Source organism: Ptychodera flava, chromosome 12, assembly GCF_041260155.1.
Source record: "Ptychodera flava strain L36383 chromosome 12, AS_Pfla_20210202, whole genome shotgun sequence".
NCBI lineage: Eukaryota > Metazoa > Hemichordata > Enteropneusta > Ptychoderidae > Ptychodera > Ptychodera flava.
In genome coordinates this window covers 2203263-2230753 of record NC_091939.1, presented here as the reverse complement: position 1 = coordinate 2230753, position 27491 = coordinate 2203263, and the positions used below count along the sequence as shown (strand labels likewise).

Below are 27491 nucleotides of genomic sequence, written 5' to 3'. Positions count from 1 at the left end.
TAAATATTAATACCATCGTCACGCACTCGTTCACATGGTCGACTCAAAAATGCCTTTCAGAAACTTTATGACATTTGAAATCGTTTGTCAAGGAGATATCATAAGCTTTTTATTGTCTTATTGATGATAATGATAAACAACGCTGTAACTCAAAGACTGCACCCATTCTCCGCTGTGTCCTAAGGAACCATTGCGTAGAGCACTGGTGAACCACTGCAGCTTTGCAACAAAACAAATAAGGTTTCGTCATAGTACATGACCTCACATCAAGACTGCAATTGCTGATTTTCTGTGTGTTAATCTGTCACTTTTCTTCTGTTACGTTTTTTTTTTGAAATCCATTTTGCTTTTAAGTGCGAAAAGTTGCAAAATGCAAGATTATACGATCAAGTAACTATCAGCATTTTAAAACCTGTAGTAACCAGCTTGCCTGAAGGGACTATATTTCTCAAAAATAAGTAAACACAGCTGATGATGAAACAACTTTCACTATTCAATAGAAACTCTGGCGTATTCAGATAGTATACACAAACAAGTGATGGATCCTAGCAAATCGTTTCACGAGGAGGTACCATTGCATGAGGCAACATGAAGCTTGATAACACCTTGTTGATGAAGTTTACGAAGAGCTCTAAATTCGTCGATAAAACTGTGTGAGGATGACATATGCATTTTATCGTAATAATGATAACGCATGATATTTCCGTTGACGTCATATTTATAAGGCCAAAAACCGTACACGTTTACTTTTTCACAGTTTGCTATCGCCACCGACACCATGTAGAAACCTGAAAACAGAAAATAGTGTGTGTGTTAGTGTGATGACTCGATGCACCGCTTTGTATTTTACTACATATAAACATTGAAATTAAGTAAAATATTGATCAGATTCACTCATTTGACCGCAGTTTCCTTTACCTAGTCAACCAAAACATGTTCGTTCATGTATTTAAATCGATTTGACGCATGCACTGCATAAACCGTAGAAATATCTAATACTCTCAGCATCGGCAGTGGGAATGAACATCTGGTCGTCGGATGCAATGAGAATACCCGGATGCCAAACAAAGTCGGCTGAATGCTTCCTAACGGCGAAAATATTGTCAATATGACAATACTTAAAATCATTATAGATGAGATTAAGAAACACGTTTTGAAACGACGTAAACGAAATCTTTACCTGAGCTAGGTCTTTTAGGAAGACTCTTGGTTTTCCAGTAGTCCCACAACCCTCTGAAGTGATTTGGATGAATGAAGTAAATGTTAATGTGCTGTTGCAAAATCCTTGCCGCCCTCAACGTCAAGTCAAAGTCCACCGATGTTGAATGCATTAAAATTGCAATGTTTTCATAGACTTTCACTTTGTTAACCAGATTACGGCGATCTTTACGTGTCATTAGGCCACGGAAACTGAAAGGTCAAGTAGGTCAGAAGGTCAGACATAAAAGGTCAGGTACATCAGGACATCAGGGGCTCATTCATTCCCGTGCTGCATTTCAGTATTGTGTCGCTTTTTTCAATAAGGGTGCGCTCACAAAAAACTGTGGGACAGAGGGGGGTCAGATGAATTTACGGGAATTCGAAAAAGTTTGGAGGTAATAAAGGGGACTTGAAAGTTTTGCTCTACTTATAGCGGGACCTGAAAATGTTTTGTTCCCTTTTACCTTTATACCTTTTCCGATTCCAAAGTTTGGTAGGTAAGGCAATGCATAAATTTTAATGTCATCCAATTGTTCTAATGTTAGTAATAATGAAACAAAATCTAGTACAGTTTTGTCACATTTCATGACTTTCATCTCAAAACAATCTAAGCATGTATGATTTTAGTAAATAAAACCAAACATGTTGGCCTAGTAATGGGTCAAAGCTGAAATTGTTGATAATTAACAAGATTGGACTAATTTGGGATAATTTGACGGTGAAGTAATGTCGATTTAATCTACAAATGTTATCTCATTTGCTTTTCCTTTCATATTACACACTTGTTTTTATGAGTAATGTGCGATATTGCAACATTCAGCTATATGGCACCTCTTTTTGAGAAATTTGCAAAATATGAAAATCCAATTATGCAAAATAAGTTCCAATCGTGTTATTTTTTTCAATATTTCTATGCACTATATCAAATACAGTTTCAGTTGCTGTCTCCCTATGTATGCTGAAAAACACGATATTCAGTTTTACGACAAAACCTGCATATATAAATATGTATTGGTGATAATTAAAGAGAGACATGACTGAAAGTCATTAATTGTCAATGATACAAACGCAAGGTACACATACACAGGCTGCGTTTTGCAAGCTGAATACTGGACAGTTAAACATTAAGACGATTGGAACTAATTTGGGGTAATTGGATGGTGAAGTAAAGTCGATTTAATCGACAAATGTTATCTCATCTGCTTTCTTTTTACGTACACACTTGTTTTTATGAGTGATTTGCGATATTCAGACATTCAGCTATATGGCACCTAACAATTTTGAGAAATTTGCAATATGAAAATTCAATTATTCCAAATTAGTTCCAATCGTGTTACATGCTGTAGGGAGTAGATGAGAACGCAGTTGTGTTTATTACATGCCTCGATGTGAGTGCAAATCAGGGCATTGATTTGAATAGGAACATCCGGGAAGTTATCGGGCCAGTGAACGATGTCCATGGTTACCTGTTCCAGTGAAACCCTTCGACGTTTTCGACGTCAAAGTAGACGCTGAACGCTAGATGTAAAATATCCATGCGCGCACTGCTCTTTTGATTTAAGTTAATATCTGTTTGATGCAGGTCGATAATGGTAAAATTGTTTGAAATTGCCCTGCATGAAACTAAATGTTACGTAGCATTAACTGTAAAGAGGCATGTAATAAAAATATTATTGCCTGAATACATGGGTTTATTTGCCCTCCTGGCGTCGGGCAAATTGTCATTTACTCTCGGGCACATAAACCCATGTATTCAGGCAATAATAAAAAATTGTCTAAATTATCAAAGTTACTACAGCTGCCCTGCTACTGCAGTGTCACTGTCACTGCATACCGGCAGTGACAGAGAAGTTTTGGTCAAATGACGCTCACGACACTGAAATATAATTATCCACAAGATCATGTCAGGGAGCAGCACATGATATGGAAGACCAGGAGACTTTTAAGTATCAAGGTTTTGAATTCTGGCATATGAGAATAATCATATATTAAAGAAAAATGATGGGTTCACCATGCTTGATTTTCTAAATTTTCATATTCTCATCGTAAAATAACACAAAAGTAAAACTTTGAACAGTAAAGACTCTAATCTAAATGACAAAATGTGCGACTAAATGGAATTATTTATTTTTTTTATCAAATTTGCCATTATTACACACAGAATTTCAGAGATTAAAACGTTTATTTTATGGAATATTTTAATCTTTCAGTATTGTCAATTTTGAGTTTCAGTCATATCTGTCTTGTACTTTTGAAAAATAATTTTTTGGTTTGTCACTGTGATCAGTTTTTCACAATTTGGAAAAATGTAGCCAGTAATTCATACTCTCTCATGATTGTCATTTTGTGTGCTCGTCAACAGGTGTCATTGACCTAGCCAGAGTTGGATAAACTCAAATCGACTTGGACTGATAAATCAAAAACGTCCTCTGATGCTTTTTAAAACGAATCAATATTAGAAATTGCCGTAGGAATATGTCTCTACAATCACTAATAACAGGTAGTGTTGAACATCTGCGAGCAGAACTGCCCAATAAATGTGTATTTTTACTTTGCTTGCATCCCTAAAAATATGCGGCTATGTGATAATTGGATGAGGGACTTGAAAAGTTTTGATCATATTGACGGGGACTTGAAATATTTTTAGGGTATGGGGGTCTGAAAAAAAGAGATTTCAATCGCGACTCCCCAAGCCCCCTTCACCGTTATTTGTGAACACAGCCTAAAAGCTATGCATTTTTCCTAACAACAAAATTAGGAATTGCTATATTCTCTTAATCGCCAAAATGAGATATGCAATCGAGGCGTAATGCAAATAGCCTATTAATTCGCCGAGCCAGTTAATTTGTCAGTGAAACTTTGTTTAACCAGTAATAGTAATAGAAAGGCAACACGTGACCCAAATATATTAAAACAATAATATTGGAAGAAAGTTCCAGAATGCATGAGCAATATTTGCTCAACTCCGCGTAAGTGCCTCAAACGATTGTGTGCCGTGCCAAGACCACGTTATTGCTAAGATCGGGAGAAAATCACCGTAACTGTGCATAACAGTGATTTTCAGTGAAACTGGATAATTTGTACATTTACTTTGCAACGTTAAGATATACTAGAAGTTTGTAGCAACGTCGCGTCAAAACAGCCTAAAAGGAAAATCTTTTGATGGTGTTGTTGAGTGACTCTTACATCGATTTGTCGGAGAAAGCAACTTGTCAACATCAGTATGCAATTCAATAAACCCGATAATACTGGCGTTCGCTTTTCCTTATCGTTCATCGAGGCATTATAGAAATAGAAAGAATGCCTATTTATCTCGGATTTCCTCTCTGTACATCAAGTATGATTCATTTGGTCATGGCGATATCAGCCGGGTTCATGTAACTATACGTCGGCTTATTACTAAAGCTCTGAATATGCCCACCTTTTAAGCTGCGACTTATTTAGCGTGCTAAGTGTGGTCTTTCTGCCAACATCCTTCACAAACGGTCCCAAAGTAGCTAGGTTTAATCTGAAAAAACAACATCGATAAGGTATAACAATCAGAAAAAATACTCGTTACTGCTGTGTAATATGGAAACGTTTGTACCGAAATCAAATCCGAAATTTAAACCGCATACATCGTTACATATCTATGTGATTATGTGCGGAAACACAAATCCACAGATGTACAAAACGCAAAACCATCAAAGCATTGCTGAATGTCGCTGCAAATTATTAATTGATGTTGTAGTTCTATTTTTTTCAAATTTCTAACTCTGTCCAAAGCAACCAGGCCTGAAACATTTGGGGCCAAAATTCTAATTCGGTCTTAAATGGACTTGTTCAGTCTGTTAATCTGTCGACTAAAACAGCAGACTGAGTTTGTTTGCTATTCATTATCCTTGACTCCTTAATTGTTGAATTGGATGCCGAGTATTAGATGAGGTACGTAAGACCGATACAGTGACCTAGAGTCAGTGACTGTTGATAAATATTGTCGGGGCCGAGCAGTGTAATGAGCAAGCAACACGGAAGCCACACACAAACTGATATGAGTGTAAGTGAGCGCAGCAACTCATCGGCCTAAATTGGATTCAGACGATAAAATTGAACCTGGTTGGTTTTAGGCTCAATCATACATGGACACAATTTGTTTTTGATATGGTCGGTCTCAGTTCCAGGTTGTGAACCAAATTATATCATAAGACAGGTACAAAAAAGCAATTTCTTGCCAGGAGGACATGCACGAGTCAGGGAAAATTTCGTATACCGAACACAAAACCAAACCCGTCTATACAAATTAAATGTAAACAATTAGAAAGCATTTTACCTGATAATAGCCTCTGCAGAGTCAATATGACTTCCACATCTACTGTTGAGTAGTATACCGCCACTGCCAACAATGCTACACGTGTTGTAGGTTCTATTGACAAATATTGGCGTCTGCGATTTGAAAAAAAAGCACAAAAAACAAATGTGACGTCAAGATATCGTTTTGTAAATGTGAAGCGTGTATATGTATGATGCAGAATTCATTTGAAAACGATGGCATTGTATTTCTATTGACACTGTTCATTCTACTTGCAGAGAGTTTGCTTATGTTTAATATTTCATGTTCTTTAAAAGAGAAATTGGATTCGAACAACTTGAGAGTAATGTCAATATTATCACGAGCTTCACTCATTGTCTTCTAACAATTGCAAAGAAATGACCCTCTTAAGACAGTGTCCTATTCAGGAATAAATATCTCTTAGCATTTTATGTATTTCTAACAAAGTAAGACTAAATGGTAAGAATTAATACAATATATTAATGTGGTCACGTGTATATAGCAGCGTAAACAAAAATAATGTCTCTTCGACAAATGTTTTTGTTTGCATGTAGACAGCCCTTGGTGACAGAGATACATGCAATTCACCTTTTTTAGAAGACGATGTAAGTCAGGTCCAACTCTGAAGGAAGAGTTCGCAATTGTTGCTTGTAATATTTCCCATATTTTCACATTGCCTTTGGTAAGTACAAACGTTCTCTTGGTATCCACATAGTTCTCCATCTCTTTCCTGCAACAGAATCAATACAGTTGCCTACTTCCAGATACAATGAGAGACTATAGAAGGAAATGAGCGTCCGCTTCAAATTTGATTGTATAGTTACAGAACAGTTCTCACTTAAATATCGAACATTCTAATGACAATTGTAACCATGAATTTTCATTTCATTTCCAGAGTTGCATAATTTCTCCATATTTCAGTCGCTTCGCTTCCACACTTCTCAGCTGATGCCTGAATTGACAGAATTGAAAAAAAAAACCAGCCAATTCTCAGCTATATCCACAGTATGGGAGATGGGAGTGTACTTAGTCTTAATGAATAACAAGAAACAATGACAAATTAATCAAATTAAGTGCTTTTTGAGCATGCGCAGACCATTATAAGACATTTTATCTTTGGGGCGTGACACGCTCTCAATACAATCATTAGTGTAGCGTTACTAGAGTGTAACATTAACGAGTCTACCTTATTTTGTCCCTATTTCCTACATCATGTGTCCATGGTAATGATAATTCTCTTGTAATATCTTTTACTGACGTCGTTTCGCTGTAGTTAAACTGAAGAAGCGATTTTATCCCAGCTGTGCTATGTTCATCCGTCCGTTGCTTTGCTCCGTTTATAGTTCGCTGTGTGAGATTAACAGGAAATATAGCCGTTCTCCTCGGTGGTTTACTGCAGAAAAGGGAAGAAAGAAAGTAAACCTCAACAAATCTAACAAAATCTGATGTAATCCATGGTGTTTGCAAGTACCGTATCATAGCCTTGAAAGGCAACTTGTTATCATAAAAGAACGATAGCCAACTTGAAAATTAAGCACATTACAAAATTATTTCTAGGTTAATAATTATCAGAAAACTTCTGAACAGCAATTAGTATAATGTTAATTTCATATTGATGCATCTCAAAGGCAAAAACATCATATCCTAAAGCCTCAGTAGCTGCATCTTTATGCATTTATCCGGTAGCACGGTTTAAAATCCATTGCAACTTCTCTGAAGATGCTTCTCCAAGTGTTTGACCTCATAACGTTTTTTCAAACATTATATATTGGCGACGAAAGCACAACTTAGATTTTAACAACGAAATGGTATTCGAGTTACACCTCAACTGCAGCCGCCGAATCTATATATGTATCGGCGCATGAATTTAATCGCCAAATCCAGCACCAAGGATTGAAAAGCCTGACATTTTCAATACCATGTGGTCTAATAACAGCCATCAAACGAAGAATCTCTATTGAGATTAGATGGTAACTTTAGCGGTGAGTGGAATGCATAAAAGATACAGTAACCGGGCAGTTAGGGAGTGCAGGTTATGAGTGATGCAAATACATACAAATACAGTTGTCAGGACATCGCCAAATGTAGAATTTTGATTTCTTGTCAAACGTTTGCTCAACTTAGAGAACACGATATATAAACTAAACTACAAGCTTTTGTGAATTTACTTGAACCACATGACGACAAATAAATATTCAGCTGTGGTATATTGTCCTAAACAACATGCTCTGGTCATTATTTCCATTGGAAACCAAATGCATTTATGTCGTCACTTTGTAGTTCAGTTAAACGGGGTTCTATCCTTGAACAACATATGGAACCCGCCACTCAGTATGTCGAGTTTAAGTTCAAGGTAGCAAACAGGTACTATGACGTTGTTAGAAATCACCTATGTCAAGAAAAACCGTGCCATATACCCCAGTCTCGATTTCAACATCGAAAGTTGTCTTCTTGGTGATAGAACTTACCTTCTAACCAATGGAATATGCCAGATGACAGTTCCATCTTTTGATATAGCAATAATCGAGTCCAGTGTGTTTACTTTGGAATAAATGAAAGTCGAGAGAAGCAACAGGCAGACAAAAAACACGGCCTTATTCCTCCTTACTGCACTTATTAACAAATTTCCACTTAGTCTAAGAACATCCATCTGGTCGTTTCAAATGTAGATGTAGATTTCGTGCGGTAGCTACACAACACATCAAGTCGAGATCGTACAGTGCAAAACGTATCGGAGAATAAATGAATTGGGTTTTGATAATTTCAACAATTCTAATTAGCTGAACACGACACGATAAGCAGAGTTCATGGCTCAGCGAATTTCAATGGAAAGGTAAAACGTATGTTCACGTGGTACAGAATATTTGCATTTCATTTTATTCTGCAGTTATCGACAAAACATCGTTTGACTCATAGTAATTAAACCAGCATTGCTGAATCGTAATGGTTGAATTTAAAATACAGAATTTATCTATTACGATCAGTAAACTACACTACAACGGAGACTTCGAAACGGGTAGACGTACAGCACAACATTATATCGCCTTCCAATACTAAATAAATGTACACCGCCAGGTAGGTCAAGTAGTACAATAACTTCAAGTTGTATCAAACATGACAGACATTCGTAATCGTCTGCGTTGTTCCAATATTTTCTGTTTAAAAATCATTTCACCAAATACGCTGTTATGACACAAAAATCTAAGATTTGTTGCTGTATGATTTCGAGACCTGCGTGTTTCTTACTTTGTGATTTAATTTTTTCTCACCACTTTGCACACAGACGAACAGTCAGCTGACACTCGACTCAAAAGATTCAGTATGGTACAGTTGAATCACATTTTGTGGAACGGCCTGCCCTCCATAGCCATGGGGTGCAAATGATGAAGAGAAAAAGTGGTAAGTGTGGTAAGAGAAAATACAATAAAGGTTTCTGTGATGTTGGTATTAACGCTATGGATTGGCGGGGTAGGGAATGGCCTGTTGATTTTGGTATTGTTTTGTTGTTGTTTTTTGTTGGGATTGTTGTTTTGTTTCGTGAATAAGGTCACAAGGTTTGTACTAGATCGGCCATTTATTAGTTATTATCTTCAGCATCTTTTAAAGGAAGGATGTCGTCGGAACTCTGCTCAAAGGTTGCCAGGGACCCCTACGAAAGATGTAAGCACTGTAACTGGGGTATGATGGCGATTGATGAAAGTTGAAACATGTTTGTTAACAATGAATATTGTAAAATTTAAATGTTGCAGCTATGTTGACGTTATGCATGTAGATATCATGCTGGAAATACATTGTTTGTAAGCAAGAAAGTCGTACATGCGCAGTTCCGACGACCGCCTCCTTTTAATGTTCATACAACAACGTGAAATAAACTGTCACAGTAAAAAGAAATTGTCACGGTGTCAAATTCTCTTTCACTTGAAGATTCTACTTTCAAGCTAAATGACGTCACATTATCGTACTCACTGAGCAGTGTAACTGGCTAACAACACCAAAATATGGGCACAAATACAAACTCTATGAAAATATCTTTATGAGCTTAACACAAACGCAATATGATAAACCGACCTCTCTGTATTCAATTTCTAAACCCTGAATGAAATTTTAATTGGAAGATGTTATTCTGGGAAAACCCCACGGTGGTGGTAGTGTTGACGATGCTTAAAGTTTTGAAAATGACCATGTCATTTATAATTGAATTAAATTTTGTCAAATTTACTGAACTGATCGTTTGAAAAGGCAGAAGAATTGGCATCAAGTATACTATAAATATTTGCAATTTTCAGAAAAGTGAGGGAAAATTTGGATGATGAAAATACTCAAAGGATGCGCATACTTGTATTCCAGAGCATTTGTTCATGATGTACACAAACTGAACGATAACTAATACAACTGAACAACTTTACATGTAAGACATGGCACAACTAGAACAATAATACAGAAGTCATCTTTCCTTTGAAAGTTCAACTGTCGACAGCAAAACTGTTGAAAGATGTCTGTAAATATTAAAATTATAAAAATATTAAAATGATAAATATAAAAGTGAAGACATAGCAATCTATCATGTCAGGGTAAAATAGCCCGTTTATTTTCATTTTGTATTTTACCGTGACCTCTGTTGAGAACAGCACAGCGGTTCTCCAAACATTGTTTAATACAGCTTAAATGCGAGTTGATATTGGTTTGATTTGTATCGAATATGAAATGAGCGACAAGAGCCCGTTGTTTATGTTGACATGATTCGCGTCTCCAAAATGGTGTTGTAAATATCCACTGGTATTTGCTCTTGGAAACGTTCATTTTTACTATAACCAAAACGGGATTCGAACCCCCACACACTCACGGCAACATCGCCTAGCAGCTAGGCCTCACACAAAACCAGTCGGCTACCGTTTCCAACCCAAAAGAATTGGTCACAGCAACCGACTTAGATGTTACAATCCTGTGCTCTTGGAAACGTTCAGCTATTCTCTTTCTAGACAGGAATCAATCTGACCTATTGAGTGTAACAAAGCAAATATTTTAGTCTTGTCAGAGTACATTATTCTTTTAGAGTCACCAGTATTCAAAAGTCAAAATGGTTTATCATGATTTCAATCTATGAGAAATTTTTCGCATCTTCATCTTCGTAAAAAATGGTTAATTCCATTATTTCTTACAGGTGACGGTTAACTTTTCAACGTCTGAAAATATGTCCCTGAGATACACTGACCCTTAGTTAGTCCTGACATAGACCCTCAGGGTCTATGGTCCTGAAGGACTCTTTCATGCAACAAACAACGTTACCATGACCATTTCTATGGGACATGATTGGGTGGCAATAATTTACCATGGTAACGCGTATGAATAACGGTAGAAACGCCACCTGAAACAGTAAGAGTATGACCTTTTTAGTTCATGACTGCCACGTTTTTGATCGATTATTACGATTGTCGTAATTTTGAGCCGTGGACATAGCGTCGTTCACAGAATGTGTCTTGTTGAAAGAGCATAGCTACGTTGCCGTAGGCCATGGTTCATGAAACACACGTATTGTACAAGGGCTGAGTGTAACAGTGACGTCTACTTTAACATGTGACTCGGCGTTGACCGAGTTGCATTTCAAACTAAGCTTTGACCCCGCGGATTTGCAGCCAGTCTCTCGACTTTAACACTCATCTTGTACTGTGAAATCTCCACATAATTGTGACCATTCCTTCTTTGTCAAGCAAAAACTCAATATTGGTCCATGACTTTAATTGACACGATTGGAACTAATTTGTGATAATTGGATGGTGAAGTAAGGTCGTTTTAACCTGCAAATGTAAGCTCATCTGCGTGTCTTTTCATGGTACACACTTATTTTTTATGAGTAATTTGTAATATGCAACATTCAGCTATATGGCACCAAACACTTTTGAGAAATATGAAAATATGAAGAACCAATGATCCAAAATTAGTTCCAATCGTGTTATTTTGATATTCCCTTGAATACCAGTAATTTATTCCTCACTTTGTGAGAATTGCACATTCTGTGACATCTAAACAGTGTTCTCAATGGAGCTGTTTCCTTAAATGGGTCAATTTAAGACAGCTGCGTTAATCTTCAATGAATTGAAGTCAGTTCGACACAACATTCAGAGTCACGTAAAAGACGCTAAATAAACTCAAACTTCATATCACTGCTGAGATCTTAATTTTTGCAATCTGTGCACCTCTTCTTTCTTCCTATAATGAGACAAACCTCCGCCCTATAATGGGACAAGCCACCGTGAGAGGAGGAAGATATTTTCCGGTTACGTAGTCATGCTGATGCAAGTAAGACTCTGTCTTCTCTCTGCCAGCCAATCAATCAAATCAAAGATTGACATCATTTTTGCAAGGATGGACGTGAACCTTGAGTACGCCTTGCTTATGCAACATTGTCAATGCTTTGAATTCGTCCGCAAAATCGTGAGCTTTGCTCACTTGCATGTCGTTGTAGTAATGGTAGTTCCTTTTATGTCCTTCTGGTCCCAAGTCAAACGGCCAGAACCCATACAGGTTTAGTTGATTACAGTTTGACAGCGCTATGGTAGCAAGATAAAACCCTGCAATGCACGAAAGGAAAAAATACTTTGTGTAAATAATTTGCGTCGGGAAATAACGACTAAATAAAGCTGTCAAATTCAATATTTTAATTAAAATTTGATTCTCCCTGGTCAATAAACTGCAAGATACGCGTGTTGCTCCCTCTCCTGAAGTTACTAAATGATGAAATCTGGTATCGAGCAATGTAAGAAGAAATGGTTACGATTAGGCATCCTATTAGCGGAATAAAGTTTCAAATAACACCACAACTTACAAAATGTATCTCCGAATCTTGTCAAGCTGTTATTTCTCTCCGGTACCGTTTTACTCTTTCATATTTTACAGTAAGTAACCAAATATCAAGGAGAGAAGAAATTAGGCAATGAGCCAAGACAATCAAAATTGCATTTTACCGGTATTTATAGGATAAATGTGGGCTTACATTGTAGGTCTACAGATGTACTGTGTTTAGAAAACCCACTCGCCGTCTATAGAAAATATACTAATTAAAGATACGAGCGACAATCTGTGTGTTAGTGAGAAGGAATGGAAGAGAAAGGCACGAAACTTGGAGCATTCGTATTTTGCAGATTGTATTTTGCAGATTGTTGCTTTTGAGTTGATGAACTGGCGTACTGAATACGATTAAATTATCGCAACATGGCAACAGAAGTATTCGTTAATAGCAGCTACTTTCTTTCAAATTTACTGCCTAGAAAAATGTTCATATTGCAGGGTAAAATTACTAGAGATCGTTCTAGCAAAATACTGAACGCTAAAAAAATTGTCAAGTGAACATGATACCTGAGCTAAGACGTTCATTATGATTTTCACTTTTCCAAAACTTCCAAACATCACTGAAGGGATGAGGGTGCATGAAGTAGACATGCCCCTTCGCTGCCTTCGCCGCTCGAACACTCGGTGGAAATAAATATTTGGTGGAATGGAGCAAAATCGCCAGATCGTTATAGCCTTTGACGTCAGAAAGAAATCTCTGCCGTTCCTTAGGAGTCACCAGATACCGATACCTGTAACACAACACAGATCATTAAACAACAATGGTTAGGGGATATTTCTATTGACAAGACCATATATGGAACTGGAAACCACGACAACGACGACGGTGATGATGATGATGGTGACAACGACATGTGATAGTGATTATAGTGGTAATTAATTATTATTATATTAATTTATTATCATGTAGTGTTTCATATTTACATACTTATTTTCTTACCCTTTTACTCACTGAATTCATAACATCAGCAATGTGGATTATGCTTGTATTTTTAGCTGTTGACATGGATGAAGATGCAACTGAAAGTCTGCCATCTTGTCGTAGTGACAAGCTGTACCGTGAATTACACAATTGATTACAAGCAAGAGTAGCGACGATAAATTCATCTTCAAAACTTGCAGTAAATTTTGAATTTTTTGTCGACCAGTTTCATAGAAACAAATTTGACTCAAAGAATAGCAGAAAGGCTTCATTTTTGTACGATGATTTGAAACACAATCCGATTACAGTCCTTGAGAAATAATACTAAACTTATAAACTTACTTTTTTAATTGGGATTTGTTGAATGTCGAAAAGGTAGTCTTGTTCCCGACGTCTTTTGAAAATGGCCCTAGTGTCGGTACATTTAACCTGAAAATAAAATATCAATTTACCATAATATTCTTCGCTTATAATATGCATAATTATGTCTGCACACTACGTCCATTTATTTAACGGTGTATTGTAACCAGGAAAACTACTGAGGAGTCTTAGCACAAATATTATTAATTGAATTCACTTTCATCTCGTAATTTGAACAGACTTAACTAGGACTACTCGCAAAACTATTTTCGAAACTTTCAGGCGACAGATCAGTTTCGAAAAAAATTACTTGCGAAAAGCGAATACGATTAATTTTGTCATGAACTATACCATTGCCAAACATATTGCGGTTCTCGGGTTTTCAGAAACACGCGGAGAGATATAGAGAAATACATGGAAGACTTACGCTCTAACTCCATATAACATGTATGTGTGGATATGCGTTCATACATGTATGTGTGTATTAATATACCATGCGACTAAAATTCATGCTATTTGAACATTTGCATATGTTTGCTTATATCCGCAGGGCTGCACTTCAACAGACTGGAAAACTATGCAAATAGGATATACAACTTCAGATGGAATTCGATATATGAAGAGGAGTGCCATTGAAAGGTATACCATAAAAAATATGTATCGTTTCAGAAAGGCATGAAGTGTGAGGTAGAGATGCGTACACGCGATTATGTTCTCGCATCAATTATCAAAATGTAGTATTTGCGATTCACACGTATACCTTATGACAGCGTCGGCTGAGTCAATCTGATGTCCACAGCTACTATTCAACAGTATTCCACCGCTGCCAACAACGCTACACGTGTTGTAAGTCCGATCTACGAACAGCTGCCTCTGTTGGATGTTTCAAACAACAATCATGAAACAGTTCTTTGACACCTTTTTGTTCCTAACTAATATTTAGCCGAGTTAAACTCAGTTCCTAAATACTTTTGAAGTCAAGAGGATTTTAATGCGAATAGTCTTTATTCTAGTTTGATTTTCCGGATTATCTGGTCATGTAATGAATAAAGGAAAATAATAATAATAATAATAATAATAATAATAATAATAATAATAATAACAATAATAATGTTTAGCAACGTCACTCTAGATGATTGAAATAGTTAAAAAAGACAGCGCAGTTCTACATAGTTAGAGGTCTACGAAAACACAACCATTGACCATTAGGGTCAACTATGATTGACCTTGTCAGGTTTGCTGACCGTCCGAGCTGACCAGGCGCAAACAAAACCGACAAGTGCTAGCGATCTATATCGGCACGGTCCTCTAAGTCACAGCAATATGTCATGACTTTGCATTTCTTGCAAGAGATGTTCCATCAAGGTAGTGACAAATGCAGGTGTATTTTATTACCTCTGGTAAGAGTTGATGAAGATCTCGTGATATTTTAAACGGCAGATCTCCTAACGTTCCGTGAATAACCTGTGAGACTTTGACATTTTTCTTCGTGAGTATGAACATGTTTCGCACGTCGACGAATTTCGCTAGTTTCTTCCTACAGGAACGAATGTGATAAGAATGTGATAGGAAGTAATGCATGAGTCCAAGAACAGCAAATTAATCAGCATAAACTCTTCTCTTTGATAATTTTTGAAACAAAGCCATTTTACTCTTAAACAGAAATTTTGCTCCTTAATAGAAAAAAAATGTCATTTGTATGAGTCTTTGATATTTTTATGTTGTATTCTCCATTTGCCTCTCAGAGTCGATATACACATCTACATTCCCGATGTTCCTGCCTCACAAAGTACGAGCAATTCTACCAAAAGATAGTAACTGATTGACCTTATTTTGAGCAGCTGCAGAGTTTTTGCTGAAAATGTAAACAAACTCATACTGGTTGGATAGCTTACCTTATCCTGTCTTTATTTGAATCGTTCTGTCTCCAAGGTGACGAAAGTATTTGTAGCAAGTCTTTCACCAATTGTGTGTCATTACTAGCTGTATTATTGTCCCTCTTTCCTAATGTTGTTTGGTTATTAACTTGCCTGGTGCTGTTGTCTGTGGACGATCTAGAAAGATTCGGTTCTCCCTGGTTCATAATTATTGGCAGATTTTGAGCTGGACCGTAAGAAGCTGTCGTCTTAGCAGTTTGTTTCCTGTGTGTAAAACAACACTAATACGCCAATCACATATGATACTAAACTATACAATTCAAGGTGCTCATACAATACCGAACGCTGCGTAGACGACTAGCAGGTGTGTTACAACAGAGCGTTCATACTTTTCTCATTATTGCAACTGCAGAGTCGACGAAAAACTCGACCCCGATGACATTGTCGCAGACAAATAACAGACTGAGTTTACATGTATTTAACTTTTTGACCATGACGATCGTATCTGCGATCCATTTATTAAACCAAACTCTTCGTTACTTACTATCAATCATTCGGACTAGAATCTCCCCAAACCTGTTTTTCTTTCAGTTTTCTATGATAGCGTTCATGGCAGGCCTTTATCAAGGTGCGTTTCGTCCGCTGCATTTTCAGTGTTTATACTGTGTAAACCTGGCTAATTCGTTGCAAGTGTTTGTGATGTTGATTCTGTGTTCAGTCAGACTAAGGAACTTCGATATAAAACCCTATATCACGACAGATAGATCGAAATGGTTTCATTAACAAGATACATATTTCACAATTGTGCGTGATGTAAACGATATCAGTGAACCTACCGTGATGCTAGTTTGATCCTATGAGTAAGCCCGGGGTACTTGACGCTGACCACGTTCGATGAAAACATAATGTAAGCATAACCACACAGGAGAAGCAACAGACAAACCGATACCACGGTTTTCTTTCTTCCGCCAACCACACGCAAACATACCATCATAATCCTCTCTCCTCTTCTATTCTGTTTGATCCTTTTGAAAAATGACCAAATCAACAATTAGTAGTGCTACACGTTTTGTTGCTTGCAATTATTTCGTCGGTGACCCCGAGCCTCCGAGTCGTCAGTTCATTTGACAGTGTCATGTAACACACTGCAGCTGGCGATTCTCATACCTTTAATATCATTGGTTTCCTGTGAACAGTCCTCTTACTGGCTTGTTCCACGATGCTTTTCGTGCCAGGGAGAGTAACTCATCATGCGTTATCGCACTGTATTGATGTTACCCTAGACGATACATTCTTCGCCAATTGTGCCAACGAACCAAACTGTTTGTGGCATTACATGAAATTGATTACGTGATAATGTGATATAATATGTACGCAAGGAAACATGTTTTTTCACATGTGTGTATGGAAGTTCTAAACGACCGCAGCAGTGCATGTGGGATAGCCTTAAAATGTCTACTACCTAAAGTTGTGAACACTTGGACACTTAAAGGGACATTAGCTGTAACTTTTGACTAATCTTTCCGGCTCTGTTTCAATGTATCGACTACAGAATTTTACTATAATCCGATCATCATGACCAATGCCCGGTGTCTTTCTTGCCAACACAGCCTGTATATGTGAAATGACCATTGTTATTGTTGATAAATGTATTCTGGTCCGGACCTGAATACAAACTTTAAACAATAACAATGCAGATTATACTCATATAGGGTATATTTTTGAGCTAAATATTAGGAATTTCTCCATGGTTCAGGGATTCAAACCAGAAACTGCAGATGATACACAGAACAAACAAAATAAAAAAATGACCAAAGTTACAGCTAATGGATCTTTAAGGCTCCGATTTCACTGCATGTTTAAAATGATATATTCAAGCAGACAATTTCACTGAGTGACACCGAGACATATGTATGGCGTTTACATATTCAAATTGCTTTCGATTGATATACAAACACATCTTAAGTTTTTCAGGTTACTATGGCGAACTTTGCCGCCTTCAATGAAACCTGGTAGGGACTTTCAAGGTTCACTGACGACACACTCACTGTACTACGCCAAACCCAAGAACAAATACAAATTTGATAGTTTCCGTGACACCACTCGGAACACTTTCTGACGTTATTTCGCAGTATAAGATTTTAGACATTTGGATGGATTAACATTCAGCCGCATGATCACCTATAGTCATGAACGTTCCTGTGAAAGACTGGGTCGGCCATTGCTGTAGGCTGGGTGGCTTACGATTGAGATGTAGATGTATCTATTGAATGTCGAGCGTATCCATATTTCTATGGCGAGACCTTAGATCCCAGTGAACCATTTTCTTTCATGAAGACAAGCAACCTGGATCGAAGCGGCATTGCTATGCATGGACACCGGTTCACACCAACATACCAGATAATTTGAAGATTTGTTTGACTGTTGTCTCGTATTACGAAAACGACCCTTATACTTAGCTTGTGATACAGTCTGAGTTCTCTTCTATCTTAAATGCCATTCTGTTATCCATAATTATGTGTAAAGGTCTATGAACAGGTTGGGAATTATGTGCAACTTGTCCGAGACACAGTTTGATGCGAAAACAAGTAAATTAATTGTTCTAATGTACACGGTGTTGGTCGGTCATTGAGTGGAACTTTGACCATAAACACTTCATTACCCTGCAGGGACAAATTAGGAGATGATCGAGCTTTGCGTCATTAACATATATGATTGGACTCAAATCTTTTATAATTCATTAAGATATATTGTATCATTGAAAAATAATCGCAATCATACCAATCCATACTCCCATAACACTAGGTCAGAATTTGTAAGACAATAGTTGTAAACATAGACACAAAACAGCACAGAACAGACAGTAAATAGACGGTATATAAACAAAGTCAATCATGAAAGAAAGATATATGGACCTCTTGCCAAAAGACCAAGAAGTGATGTCAGGTGTTTCGAAAATAGTAAGCGCATCCTGCCCCACATGTGGCACCCGCCATATATCAATCTGTAAGTCAGATAGGTAGTGGTCACTAACTAAGGCCCCATGTCACCGATGCCATCAGTGATCATTTGTTGAAGAGAGATGTTGTATTTATCTACCAGTTATTGAAACCACGCCTTACAGCTTCGACATAACGACACTGACAGACGACACGACAGACGAAAGACGATCCTAGCCTTAATTCAATACTAAGACACACAAGGACATGGAGAAATCAAGGGCGGCGTCTGTAAGCTTGTATTCTATGTTATACCAACGAACTCTGAATGTATCGTGTATTCAATACTTTGAAGATTCCGAGTGTGTCTGTGTAAGCCAAACGGTTAGTTGCGAAGCTGAAAGAAAACTAGTGCTTCCGTGAACTTTCAACTGAATTAAACGCTGGCCAAGCCATAGTGTGCGATCACTGTAGTGCTAGATTCGACATTTTTGTTCTATTGGCCTAAATATAGCATGCACATGTAATAGAACCATACCGTAACCGTATAGTTACTGTACACAATTACGCCACGTGATCATTGTCAAATATCTAATTGTCTCCATACTTCACTAGAAACGCCTGCGGTTATCAAACAATATGGATTATTTCATCTATCAAAAACCACTTGTAGGAACTTTCTACCTTCTATTTCTCCTAAACACTCGGTGGTCCATTGCAAACTTGGGGTTCCGAAGTTGTTATGTATTCTTTCACGTTCACCTGTACGATTGTTGTATGCACTACAGTCTGCACACCGTCATTTGTTGACCTCAGTTGACCTTAGCCTAAGGACGTTCCATTATACGGTGTGCGACGCAGGTCAAAAAAATGAATCATTCCATGCAACTACTTCCTGCTCCTTTTGTTCTTTTTTTCAATTTCATAAGACAACACGGAAAATTGGGCATTATCGGACATCAGAATTCCTGATTACTTCCCGAGTCACCCTTCATTATCAAATGGTTTATCCCACTAATCCTATCATTTCAATCCAAATGACAACACACCGTCAACAAAGTCTGTCATTTTCTATAAATTTTCAATGACAAAAATCCCCATGGTCAAATCAATAGGCGACCTATATAAGTAGTCGATGATGTAGGCTTCCAGATAAAATTTCCTCGATCCCGCCGTTTGATCGGCAAGTGTTTGCAGTGAACTCGTGAACACAGAGTAACATACACAGAGTGGCAACACTTGCATGCCTTTTGTTCCATGGTCGTCTCGGTAGACTATTGGCTTTTCATATTAAAATGAGCTTCAAAGGTGTTAAACTTTTTGGAGGCTTTGTTTGTGGTTGATAATTACACGAGATTATGCGAAACATACGACGAGATGGCATCATACTGCCAGTCGCGTAGCAACCATAGTTACTTTGTGAGCTCTCAGGCCAGAAACACTGCTTCACGCCAATCAAAACATAACACGCCAGCAGTTTCATAAACATGTCCTTTCTTGACGCACGTGGTAAAAGACGGTATGACTGACCGTAAACCATTGAGTAAAACCAGACAGTATCGATAAAAGACTTTCAAATTTGGTTCAAGACACTCATTATATATTCATAAAAATATGAGAGGAATTTTTAAACGGTAAAACCCACTTTCCTGAAGCTCAAAACATTCCCGTTTTTGCAAGCAGATCAATTCCGATCAGCACCACACGACAACAAACAACACAAACTTTGTCGAACATACTTTCGCTTAACAATTGGTGAAAATCCGAAAATTACCGAAGGGTGCATGGTCGGCACTCTTCGGAAAAGAGAGCAAGAGCTTCGTGAGGCGAGGCAAACATGGATGCTTACGTAACCGCTTCACGCCTTAAACAATAGGTGTTGCCACTCTGTGTATGTTACTCTGTGTCGTGAAGTAGTACAAGGCAATCGAAACTAATTGTGTTCATGAAAGGACTAAATCATCAATCAATGAGTCAATGGAGTACAGGGTTTTAATTTCTACAGCTGTACATCGCAGCAAACCAGGTGAACACCATGAACCGTGGGGTTTCTCATGGACACGTTAACTGTCACGGATGGGACGTCACTATTCTTTTCTGACAGTCACATGCAAATGTCGAAACTCAGGTGGAATCCCAGAATGTATGATTTCATTAAGTTCCATGATAGAAATGGGAAATGTGTTCGTTGTTGCCACATATATTATGACCGTGACTACTCAAAAACACATGTAAAGGGAGCATAGCACAAGCTGTTTCCATTAAATTTGTCCGACTTTTTACTTTGCTGTACAAAGCACTTGAGCCATCCTCACATATTAAAGTAGTTCTGTACATTACATCCGGGGAACACTGAATAATGGAAAGACAACAGACAAAACTGACATCATTTGTCCAAATATTTCTCAGCAGTAGCCAATATAGCGGGCGCCATTACGTGACAATCAAGATATATTCATCATTAATTGATAGCCTGACTGTTCGATTGATCCAAAATGGATAACTTTCATGGATGACACAAGTGTCGGGAGTATCCTAGTTTAGGAAGGGGCCTGATTCACGTTTTCAAATCTGTCTTCCATTTGTCACATCAAACTGTAAATAACATAGAATTCCAACATACCGGGAGTGGGGGAAGAAATTGACTTTGAAGAAACAACACTACAAACAAAAGTTCTTGAGAGCTCAGTATAAAAGTATAGGCCTAATCAATGGTAGCATTTCACCACTGCAATGCTGTTTGTGCATGTAAAAATGGCAGCTGCCAATTCCCACCGTCATAATCAAGATATTGTTGCTACATTATAAGATGTGGAAACGTTCGCCGTGACGCTCTATGCCAGGGAATTATTCACGGCTATAGTTCTGAGTAACAGCAAGACCTAGAAATAAAAAATGGCAAAGTAAACGAAATCTCGACCAACCAACCTACCCCCATTTTGAAAATCATGTAATCGGCACAGCACAATCTTTTTTCATCTGGTTGAATATCTGCCCTCCTCATCCCCTCCCACAAGCTTTCCCGTCAGCCCAATGCCAACTAGAAATTCCGGCCCTCTCCGCATTTTATGTTACTAGTATTTTGGCGCAATTTTTCTAGTTTGGCGCCATTGTGAGCTGGGAACGACCGGCGAGCATACACACAAAATTGTATCAATTCCCGATAAAAGAATATCGACCGTTAATGTTCACTGCACGATTATAGTGGAGACCCTGTTCTGTGTTTCCAGTATACTGGAATTTTCATCCTTCTAGCAAGAGGATAGAGAAACATTGTAGAGTCTGAATGTATATCAGGATATCTCAGAAAAATAAGATATACGTTTTGATTTTTAATGCATAAATAAGCTTATACCTCACAAAATATAGTGATTTTTATGTAGGGCAAAACCTGTAAAATGAGTAAACTTTTCAGGATAAGGGTTTGGAAAATGGGTAGGTCGGATTACCGAGTATACATGTAGATTTTGTTACCATTATAAGTTTTTATGACAGGACACATCAACACATCAACAGTTGCAATTTTAAACACTTCTGTGTCATTTTATGTCATAAATTCAACACTTGACTCAATCCTATAGCAATGACTTACAAATATTATCCTCTGCATAATTCCTTCGAATTCTTCAACACACAAGTCACTTTTCTTTAGTCTTGGTACCTCACTCTCTCGAAACACATTAAAAACAGTGTGGCAAAGAGTGTTGTTTGCTTCAAATGCTACATTCATGATTATGCAGGCAAAAATCAGCAGATGAAGTTTTGTTCAATGCTATATCATTGATACAAGAAATATACCAGTGTATCCCGAGAACTACTTAGCGTACAAATATAGTGAGAAATAAGTTTGGCATCAAGTTCAGGGTGCCCAAAATACATATACATTATTCATTGCTTGGTATGCTTTTCACAAAACCAATGCATAATGAATGAAGAAAGTCAAGGTGACATTTTAGTATGATTTCGTGTAGCAGTGAATAGCACGTTGTGGTTACAGACTACAGTTTGAAATAAGATAACCAAGGTGAAAATCAGCAAGTCTTAGATCTATATTTTTTTTAAACGCTGTCCCTTAGCTACAACATCATGTATTCACCTGGAGATTCAAGAATCTCACCCACAGAAATTTAACCCGTCTAGCCACGAGTTATCAGAGCTCCACCAATTACCGAAGAGACACAATAGACACAAGGTGCCGGGTAAACCGACATTGATTTTATTTGATCATTTTTCCCAAACCTTCCTTGTTTCAGACAAATAATTGAAGATATCACCGTGGTAGGGATTAAAAAAAAATAAAATAAAATAAAAAATCACCAACTCTTTCTGTATGTTAAAAACAAAATAACTGTAAAAATCCCGGAGAGCTTAATCATGTCAGGGTCTCCAAACCAATTTTGTAAAACAGTTTACGCTAATTGTTTTTTGGGATCTGCAACTTTGTAGTCAACTTGTTATATATTTAAGGCGAGGTAACCATTTGAGAGTGTAAAATTGGCGTCATCCTTAGGGACCGTCTCGGATTGTCGCAGAAGTTCAAGAAACGAAATTTCTTCGTTTAGATCAAAACCCCCTCCCCCTCCCCATAAACGAAACTTCAAAAGTGCGAAATGTTCATGTCTGCCTGAGACTACAATGTTGCATTTAGCTATAGCTACTACAGACGTATTCCCCTTGCCACATCTTACCATTAATCGATCAGATTTGAGTACTAACAGGGCATTTTACCGCATAAAAGTTTCATTTTATTTTATTTTCCCTTTTTGAATCTCTTGTGCTGTTCTTTGTCTTTGTGAACACGCAATTTGTACTTGGTAGGGGCGGTAAATAAGCGAGAAACTTTGACAAGGGGGCCCAGGCATGTTCAATCATATTAAAACGACTATGGTCAGGTGCATTACAAGTGAGAATAAAGAAATCTAGTGGTTAGAGCAGACGCTTATAAATAGCACATTTAAAAAAATGATACTTTTGTCTTTGTATAATTTGATGAATGAAAGGTTTAGGATACAATGTTACTATCGGTAAATTGTGTTTGTGGCACAAATCAGTTACAAATTTGTTGATTTGGCACGAGTGTGCAGTTTTTCTTTAATATAAAATAAACACACGAAAACTTGTGATCACAAAATAAAAGTGCGAAAGTGAAGTTCACTAAGTGAATGGAGATCAAACCCCCTCCCCCTAAACGAATGAATTTCGCTTTTTGAACTTCTGCGACAATCTGAGACGGTCCCTTATTAAAGCTTATTCTCCATTCAGCTTCAAAGGGCTTGTATTGAATTTGAGTGTGAGACGCTGCGGTGTCATAGCTTCACTGACGGTCAGATCTGACTAGTGGCCGACTGTACAAGTATCATATCATGCATTTTCAGTTATCTCTTACACAAACACTGCGCGCTGCTACATAATCGAGAACTATTTCATTCAGCGGAGGTTCACTTTGATATCAATGACGATACGTATTGTGACCTGGAAGGATGTAACATCTTTGAATTGAGAAACTTTAGAAAATTTTGAGCCTCTACACTGTTTCTGTATCCTGTCGCTAGCTATTCCCCGAAGGGAGACGATGGGCTGTAATATACATGTATTTTCAAAGTTTATTACCTACAGGGACAGTGTTGTCAGCATGTGCACTGAACTGGAGCAGGCAATGAAATCATTATTTCACTCATTGTGTTTTATTTTTGGATCACTTGTCCTGAGACACAATTGAAAATGCACAACAACTTTTCTCAAATTTACGAACGTTTTCATAGCAAGAACTTTGACAATAATTTGGTCTGATGAATTTTATTGATTGGTGTTATGTCTGAAGGTAGCAAACTATTAAAAAATACAGCATCAGATCGTCCAAGAAATTGCATTTACTATGATTTTCGTTGTAGTTTCGTTCACGCTCCTGTAATTTGCCATCAACTAATTGTGTACAATTATTTGCAGCCTCACGAACATGAAAACATTGGTACTATTTGTCCGATTCGCTTCAACTCACGGCCAACAACTAAGTGGGTTGCACTTAACTATAAGAAAACATGTCGTACCTCTAAACTTTGTTCGAAAGTCCGCCTACAAGGTTGTTTTCGTATCCATGAATGAGTACATCTTATGGACGTCTCTGGCAGTCAAATGTTGCTCGTTTGAAGCTTGCAGAATGAATAAAGTCTCGCGAATTTGAATTTTTCGCGCGATTTCACGCGAGTTTTTATAATTTTCCATTTCCGTGTTTACGAAAGGCTGTTTAAAAAGTTAGGGTTATAAAATGGCGCACAAAAACATTCGGTGGCTCTGGTAACTGGAACCACAGGCCTTCTCGTAGGGGAAGGGCAGTTGTCACCTTCGCCTCTGCTGTTTAGTTGTTACAACACAACATAATACAACACCTAATCAAAAACGCCATACAGCACAAAACAACACACTATATACAACATAACACAACGCAACACATGACAATACAAAAATGATCGATTTCCTATGGTGTACGGTACTGCTGCTAATGATCATGTGAAGACCCGACCGTCCGCCTATGGTCGGCTAACTAAATTGGTGACGCGAGATTATGAGCGTATGAATTTTGCACCGAAAGCCTTTATCCTACATGGTATGTTGTTAACATTTTCACCTCTGTGGATTTACACGATTTTCTTCAATGCGTTACATTTACAACATGTCTAATACACAGAAAATCAAATTTTAGTGAACATATTATATGTATCAAACAAATTAGGAAAACACTCACACACACCTGCTTGAGTATGAGAACCAGCTGTAAAGTAATAAAAAAACATCAAGCGATCTCAGAACCTACATATATGCGCCCTTTACCAAGATGTGAAACTGTGCTACAATATTATAACTACTATTTATTACATATATATTAAATATTCATTCATTTATGCATTTTTATGTATGTTTGTCTTGATGTCAATTAGATATTATTCCCTAATATTTTTCTTCGTTCAGCGAAGGAAAATACGAGTGACGTAATGACCGTGTCACCACGAGTCGAAGACGAGTGGTGACACGGTCATTACGTCACGAGTATTTTCCGAGCTGAATGAAGAAAAATATTAGGGAATAATATACTTATCACATGCACAAGCCAATAATTCGTTATTTTTTGCAAATTAAAATAAGTTTTCCATGACGATTCCGCGTTTAAACTTTTGAACTACTTTAGCAATAAATATCAGTACGCTGTGCACAAGTTGTCAATCATTTCCAGTCGTCCGTACGTCGTGTGCATTTGCGCTCACGTTCGTTCATGTGTGGAGCAAATGACAGCTCTCGGTCTACATGTAGGCTACCTTCCGCAAAGTTATACTCTATTTCAAAGATAGCATAGTCCTAGAAATTTATCACAGACGAAGATACGCCATTTTTCGGGAACAAATATCGACTGAATCTCGACGGCGTGAAAACTGTAAACGTCGCGCCTGACCCTGTTTGCAGTGCGTACGGAACCCATGGTGTACGCGACCAGCTTCGAGTTCGTTGTTTCCGCAAATTATTCACGTAATTCCTTCGGAATATACAGGCGGTACACTCTTGTGTTTACATTGTTCGGATTAGTAATGTCTTAGTCTGTGAAAATATCGATTTCATTACATGACTTTTGATCGTGGGAGCCCGCGCGTGGGAGAAACATCGGCCACCATGTTGTTTGTTTACATATTTACGAGCACAGCAAAGATCGACAAAAAAAGGTCCGACGCACCAAAATTGATGACATAGACGCGGGTTGTCGTGACGTAGAACGACCAGAGAATAAATCCCGTATTTTTTGTTCGGAGACGACAAACTTGGCTTGTGCATGTGATAATATAATTTATTAATTTTTTGGGTAGTGTCTATTTAAAGAGTTTTTAAAGTTTATCTCACCTTTATAATTTCAATCCAGATCAGGCTAATGAGATCTCACGAGGATAACATTACACTACCTTACTTAGCTTAACAGGCAATTCCTGATTGACATTCTGGTAAGACTGTGACTGGGCGTAGCGGGGGGGGGGGGGAGGGGAGGGGGCGCTAACCCGGATTTGGGAACGGATGTACGCTGAAACGTTCGAACTCAAAGAATGAAACCCTACACATTTAATGACATGGACAAAAGCTACATTTTAGCCCAAAATACAGGCATCACAACTCTACATTTTCTATCAAACGATTTATGAAGGTAAAACACTACATTTTCCAGAAACTGACGGTTAAAATCGTGCGTGAAGCAAAAAAGAATCAAATGACTTACGTTGTATCATGGGGTACAAGCGATCAGTCCGCACGAGGCCGGCGAAAGAGGGGACGGCTAAATACCGCGGTATCCTTGCTATGGCAGTGCACTCCACCTCCATTAAATTACGGCTAACTGACTCGCAAATTGTACTTGTGTATGCCACCATTGTGTTGTGAGGCTTTTAGGCTTATTTGAGCCATCAAGGCCAGTCCACGTCATGACCTCGGTCACTCACGGTTAGTGAATAACTAGTTATGCCGTTGACATAGCCTTTGCATTATCATAAGTCTACCTGAATGGTTGAGAAAAATCTTCTTTCTTGGTTTTCCGCGTAAAACGCTTCGCAACATTTTGACAATAGGCCTACAGACTGGCAAGCGAAGAGTGTGTAATTATGAAATAAACGGAAAAAGAGTTGACACTGTGTATCTGGTGATTTCAATATGCCTTACTCATTTGTTATAGTTAATTTCCAATGAATGAATGAAAATTTCCCGGATGTAAATATTAAAGCACCTCAGAAGGCCAATACCATCCGCGTTAGGCCCTACATGTAGGGCCTAAGGGTTTCAGTGACATGAGTTATAATGATTATTCTTACCTTGTTTCATAGACCGCCAACCAATTTATTCTATCATCCAAAAATGTTTGTCCGGAGAGCCACAGCCACATGTAAACGAACACATGCTAAATGTAGAAGAGGAAGTGATCTGATATAGCTGACAGCTGATAGTGTGTGTAAATATATATATCTCCGAAAGTATACACTGAGACATACGCGAGAACAAACGAGAATGACGAG

The 27491-nt window shown here is 37.8% G+C and overlaps 2 protein-coding genes across 3 annotated transcripts; both read right to left on the bottom strand.

Annotated features, from left to right (window-relative positions):
* Window positions 1-64: 64 nt before the first annotated feature.
* LOC139144692 (alpha-2,8-sialyltransferase 8B-like) lies at window positions 65-10032 on the bottom strand. The gene is made up of 7 exons (XM_070715418.1): window positions 7978-10032; window positions 6696-6902; window positions 6098-6239; window positions 5510-5622; window positions 4622-4708; window positions 1181-1410; window positions 65-788 (listed from the first exon to the last, which is right to left on the bottom strand). The coding sequence occupies exons 1-7, from the start codon at window positions 8157-8159 to the stop codon at window positions 559-561; spliced, it is 1191 nt and encodes a 396-aa protein (XP_070571519.1). The 5' UTR covers window positions 8160-10032; the 3' UTR covers window positions 65-558.
* Window positions 10033-11462: 1430 nt separating this feature from the next.
* On the bottom strand, window positions 11463-27464 carry LOC139144691 (alpha-N-acetylneuraminide alpha-2,8-sialyltransferase-like). Of its 2 annotated transcripts, none has more exons than XM_070715416.1 (8): window positions 27291-27464; window positions 16351-16539; window positions 15533-15778; window positions 15033-15174; window positions 14398-14510; window positions 13620-13706; window positions 12863-13086; window positions 11463-12078 (listed from the first exon to the last, which is right to left on the bottom strand). In XM_070715416.1, the coding sequence occupies exons 1-8, from the start codon at window positions 27359-27361 to the stop codon at window positions 11846-11848; spliced, it is 1305 nt and encodes a 434-aa protein (XP_070571517.1). In that variant the 5' UTR covers window positions 27362-27464; the 3' UTR covers window positions 11463-11845. The 2 variants fall into 2 exon arrangements, with proteins under 2 accessions (XP_070571517.1, XP_070571518.1); XM_070715417.1 differs by lacking the exon at window positions 27291-27464 and adding an exon at window positions 26705-26870.
* Window positions 27465-27491: the final 27 nt, after the last annotated feature.

What these genes read in the sequence shown, in the direction of transcription:
- LOC139144692 (XM_070715418.1), bottom strand. Translation starts at nt 8,159, where the DNA reads ATGGATGTTCTTAGACTAAGTGGAAATTTGTTAATAAGTGCAGTAAGG. An exon ending in GGAAATAGGGACAAAATAAG is followed by an intron (nt 6,240 to 6,695) that starts GTAGACTCGTTA and finishes ATTCTGTTGCAG; the next exon opens with GAAAGAGATGGAGAACTATG. An exon ending in TACATCGTCTTCTAAAAAAG is followed by an intron (nt 5,623 to 6,097) that starts GTGAATTGCATG and finishes TTCAAATCGCAG; the next exon opens with ACGCCAATATTTGTCAATAG.
- LOC139144691 (XM_070715416.1), bottom strand. Translation starts at nt 27,361, where the DNA reads ATGTGGCTGTGGCTCTCCGGACAAACATTTTTGGATGATAGAATAAAT. An exon ending in AGGATCAAACTAGCATCACG is followed by an intron (nt 15,779 to 16,350) that starts GTAGGTTCACTG and finishes TTTTACACACAG; the next exon opens with GAAACAAACTGCTAAGACGA. An exon ending in TTCATCAACTCTTACCAGAG is followed by an intron (nt 14,511 to 15,032) that starts GTAATAAAATAC and finishes AACATCCAACAG; the next exon opens with AGGCAGCTGTTCGTAGATCG.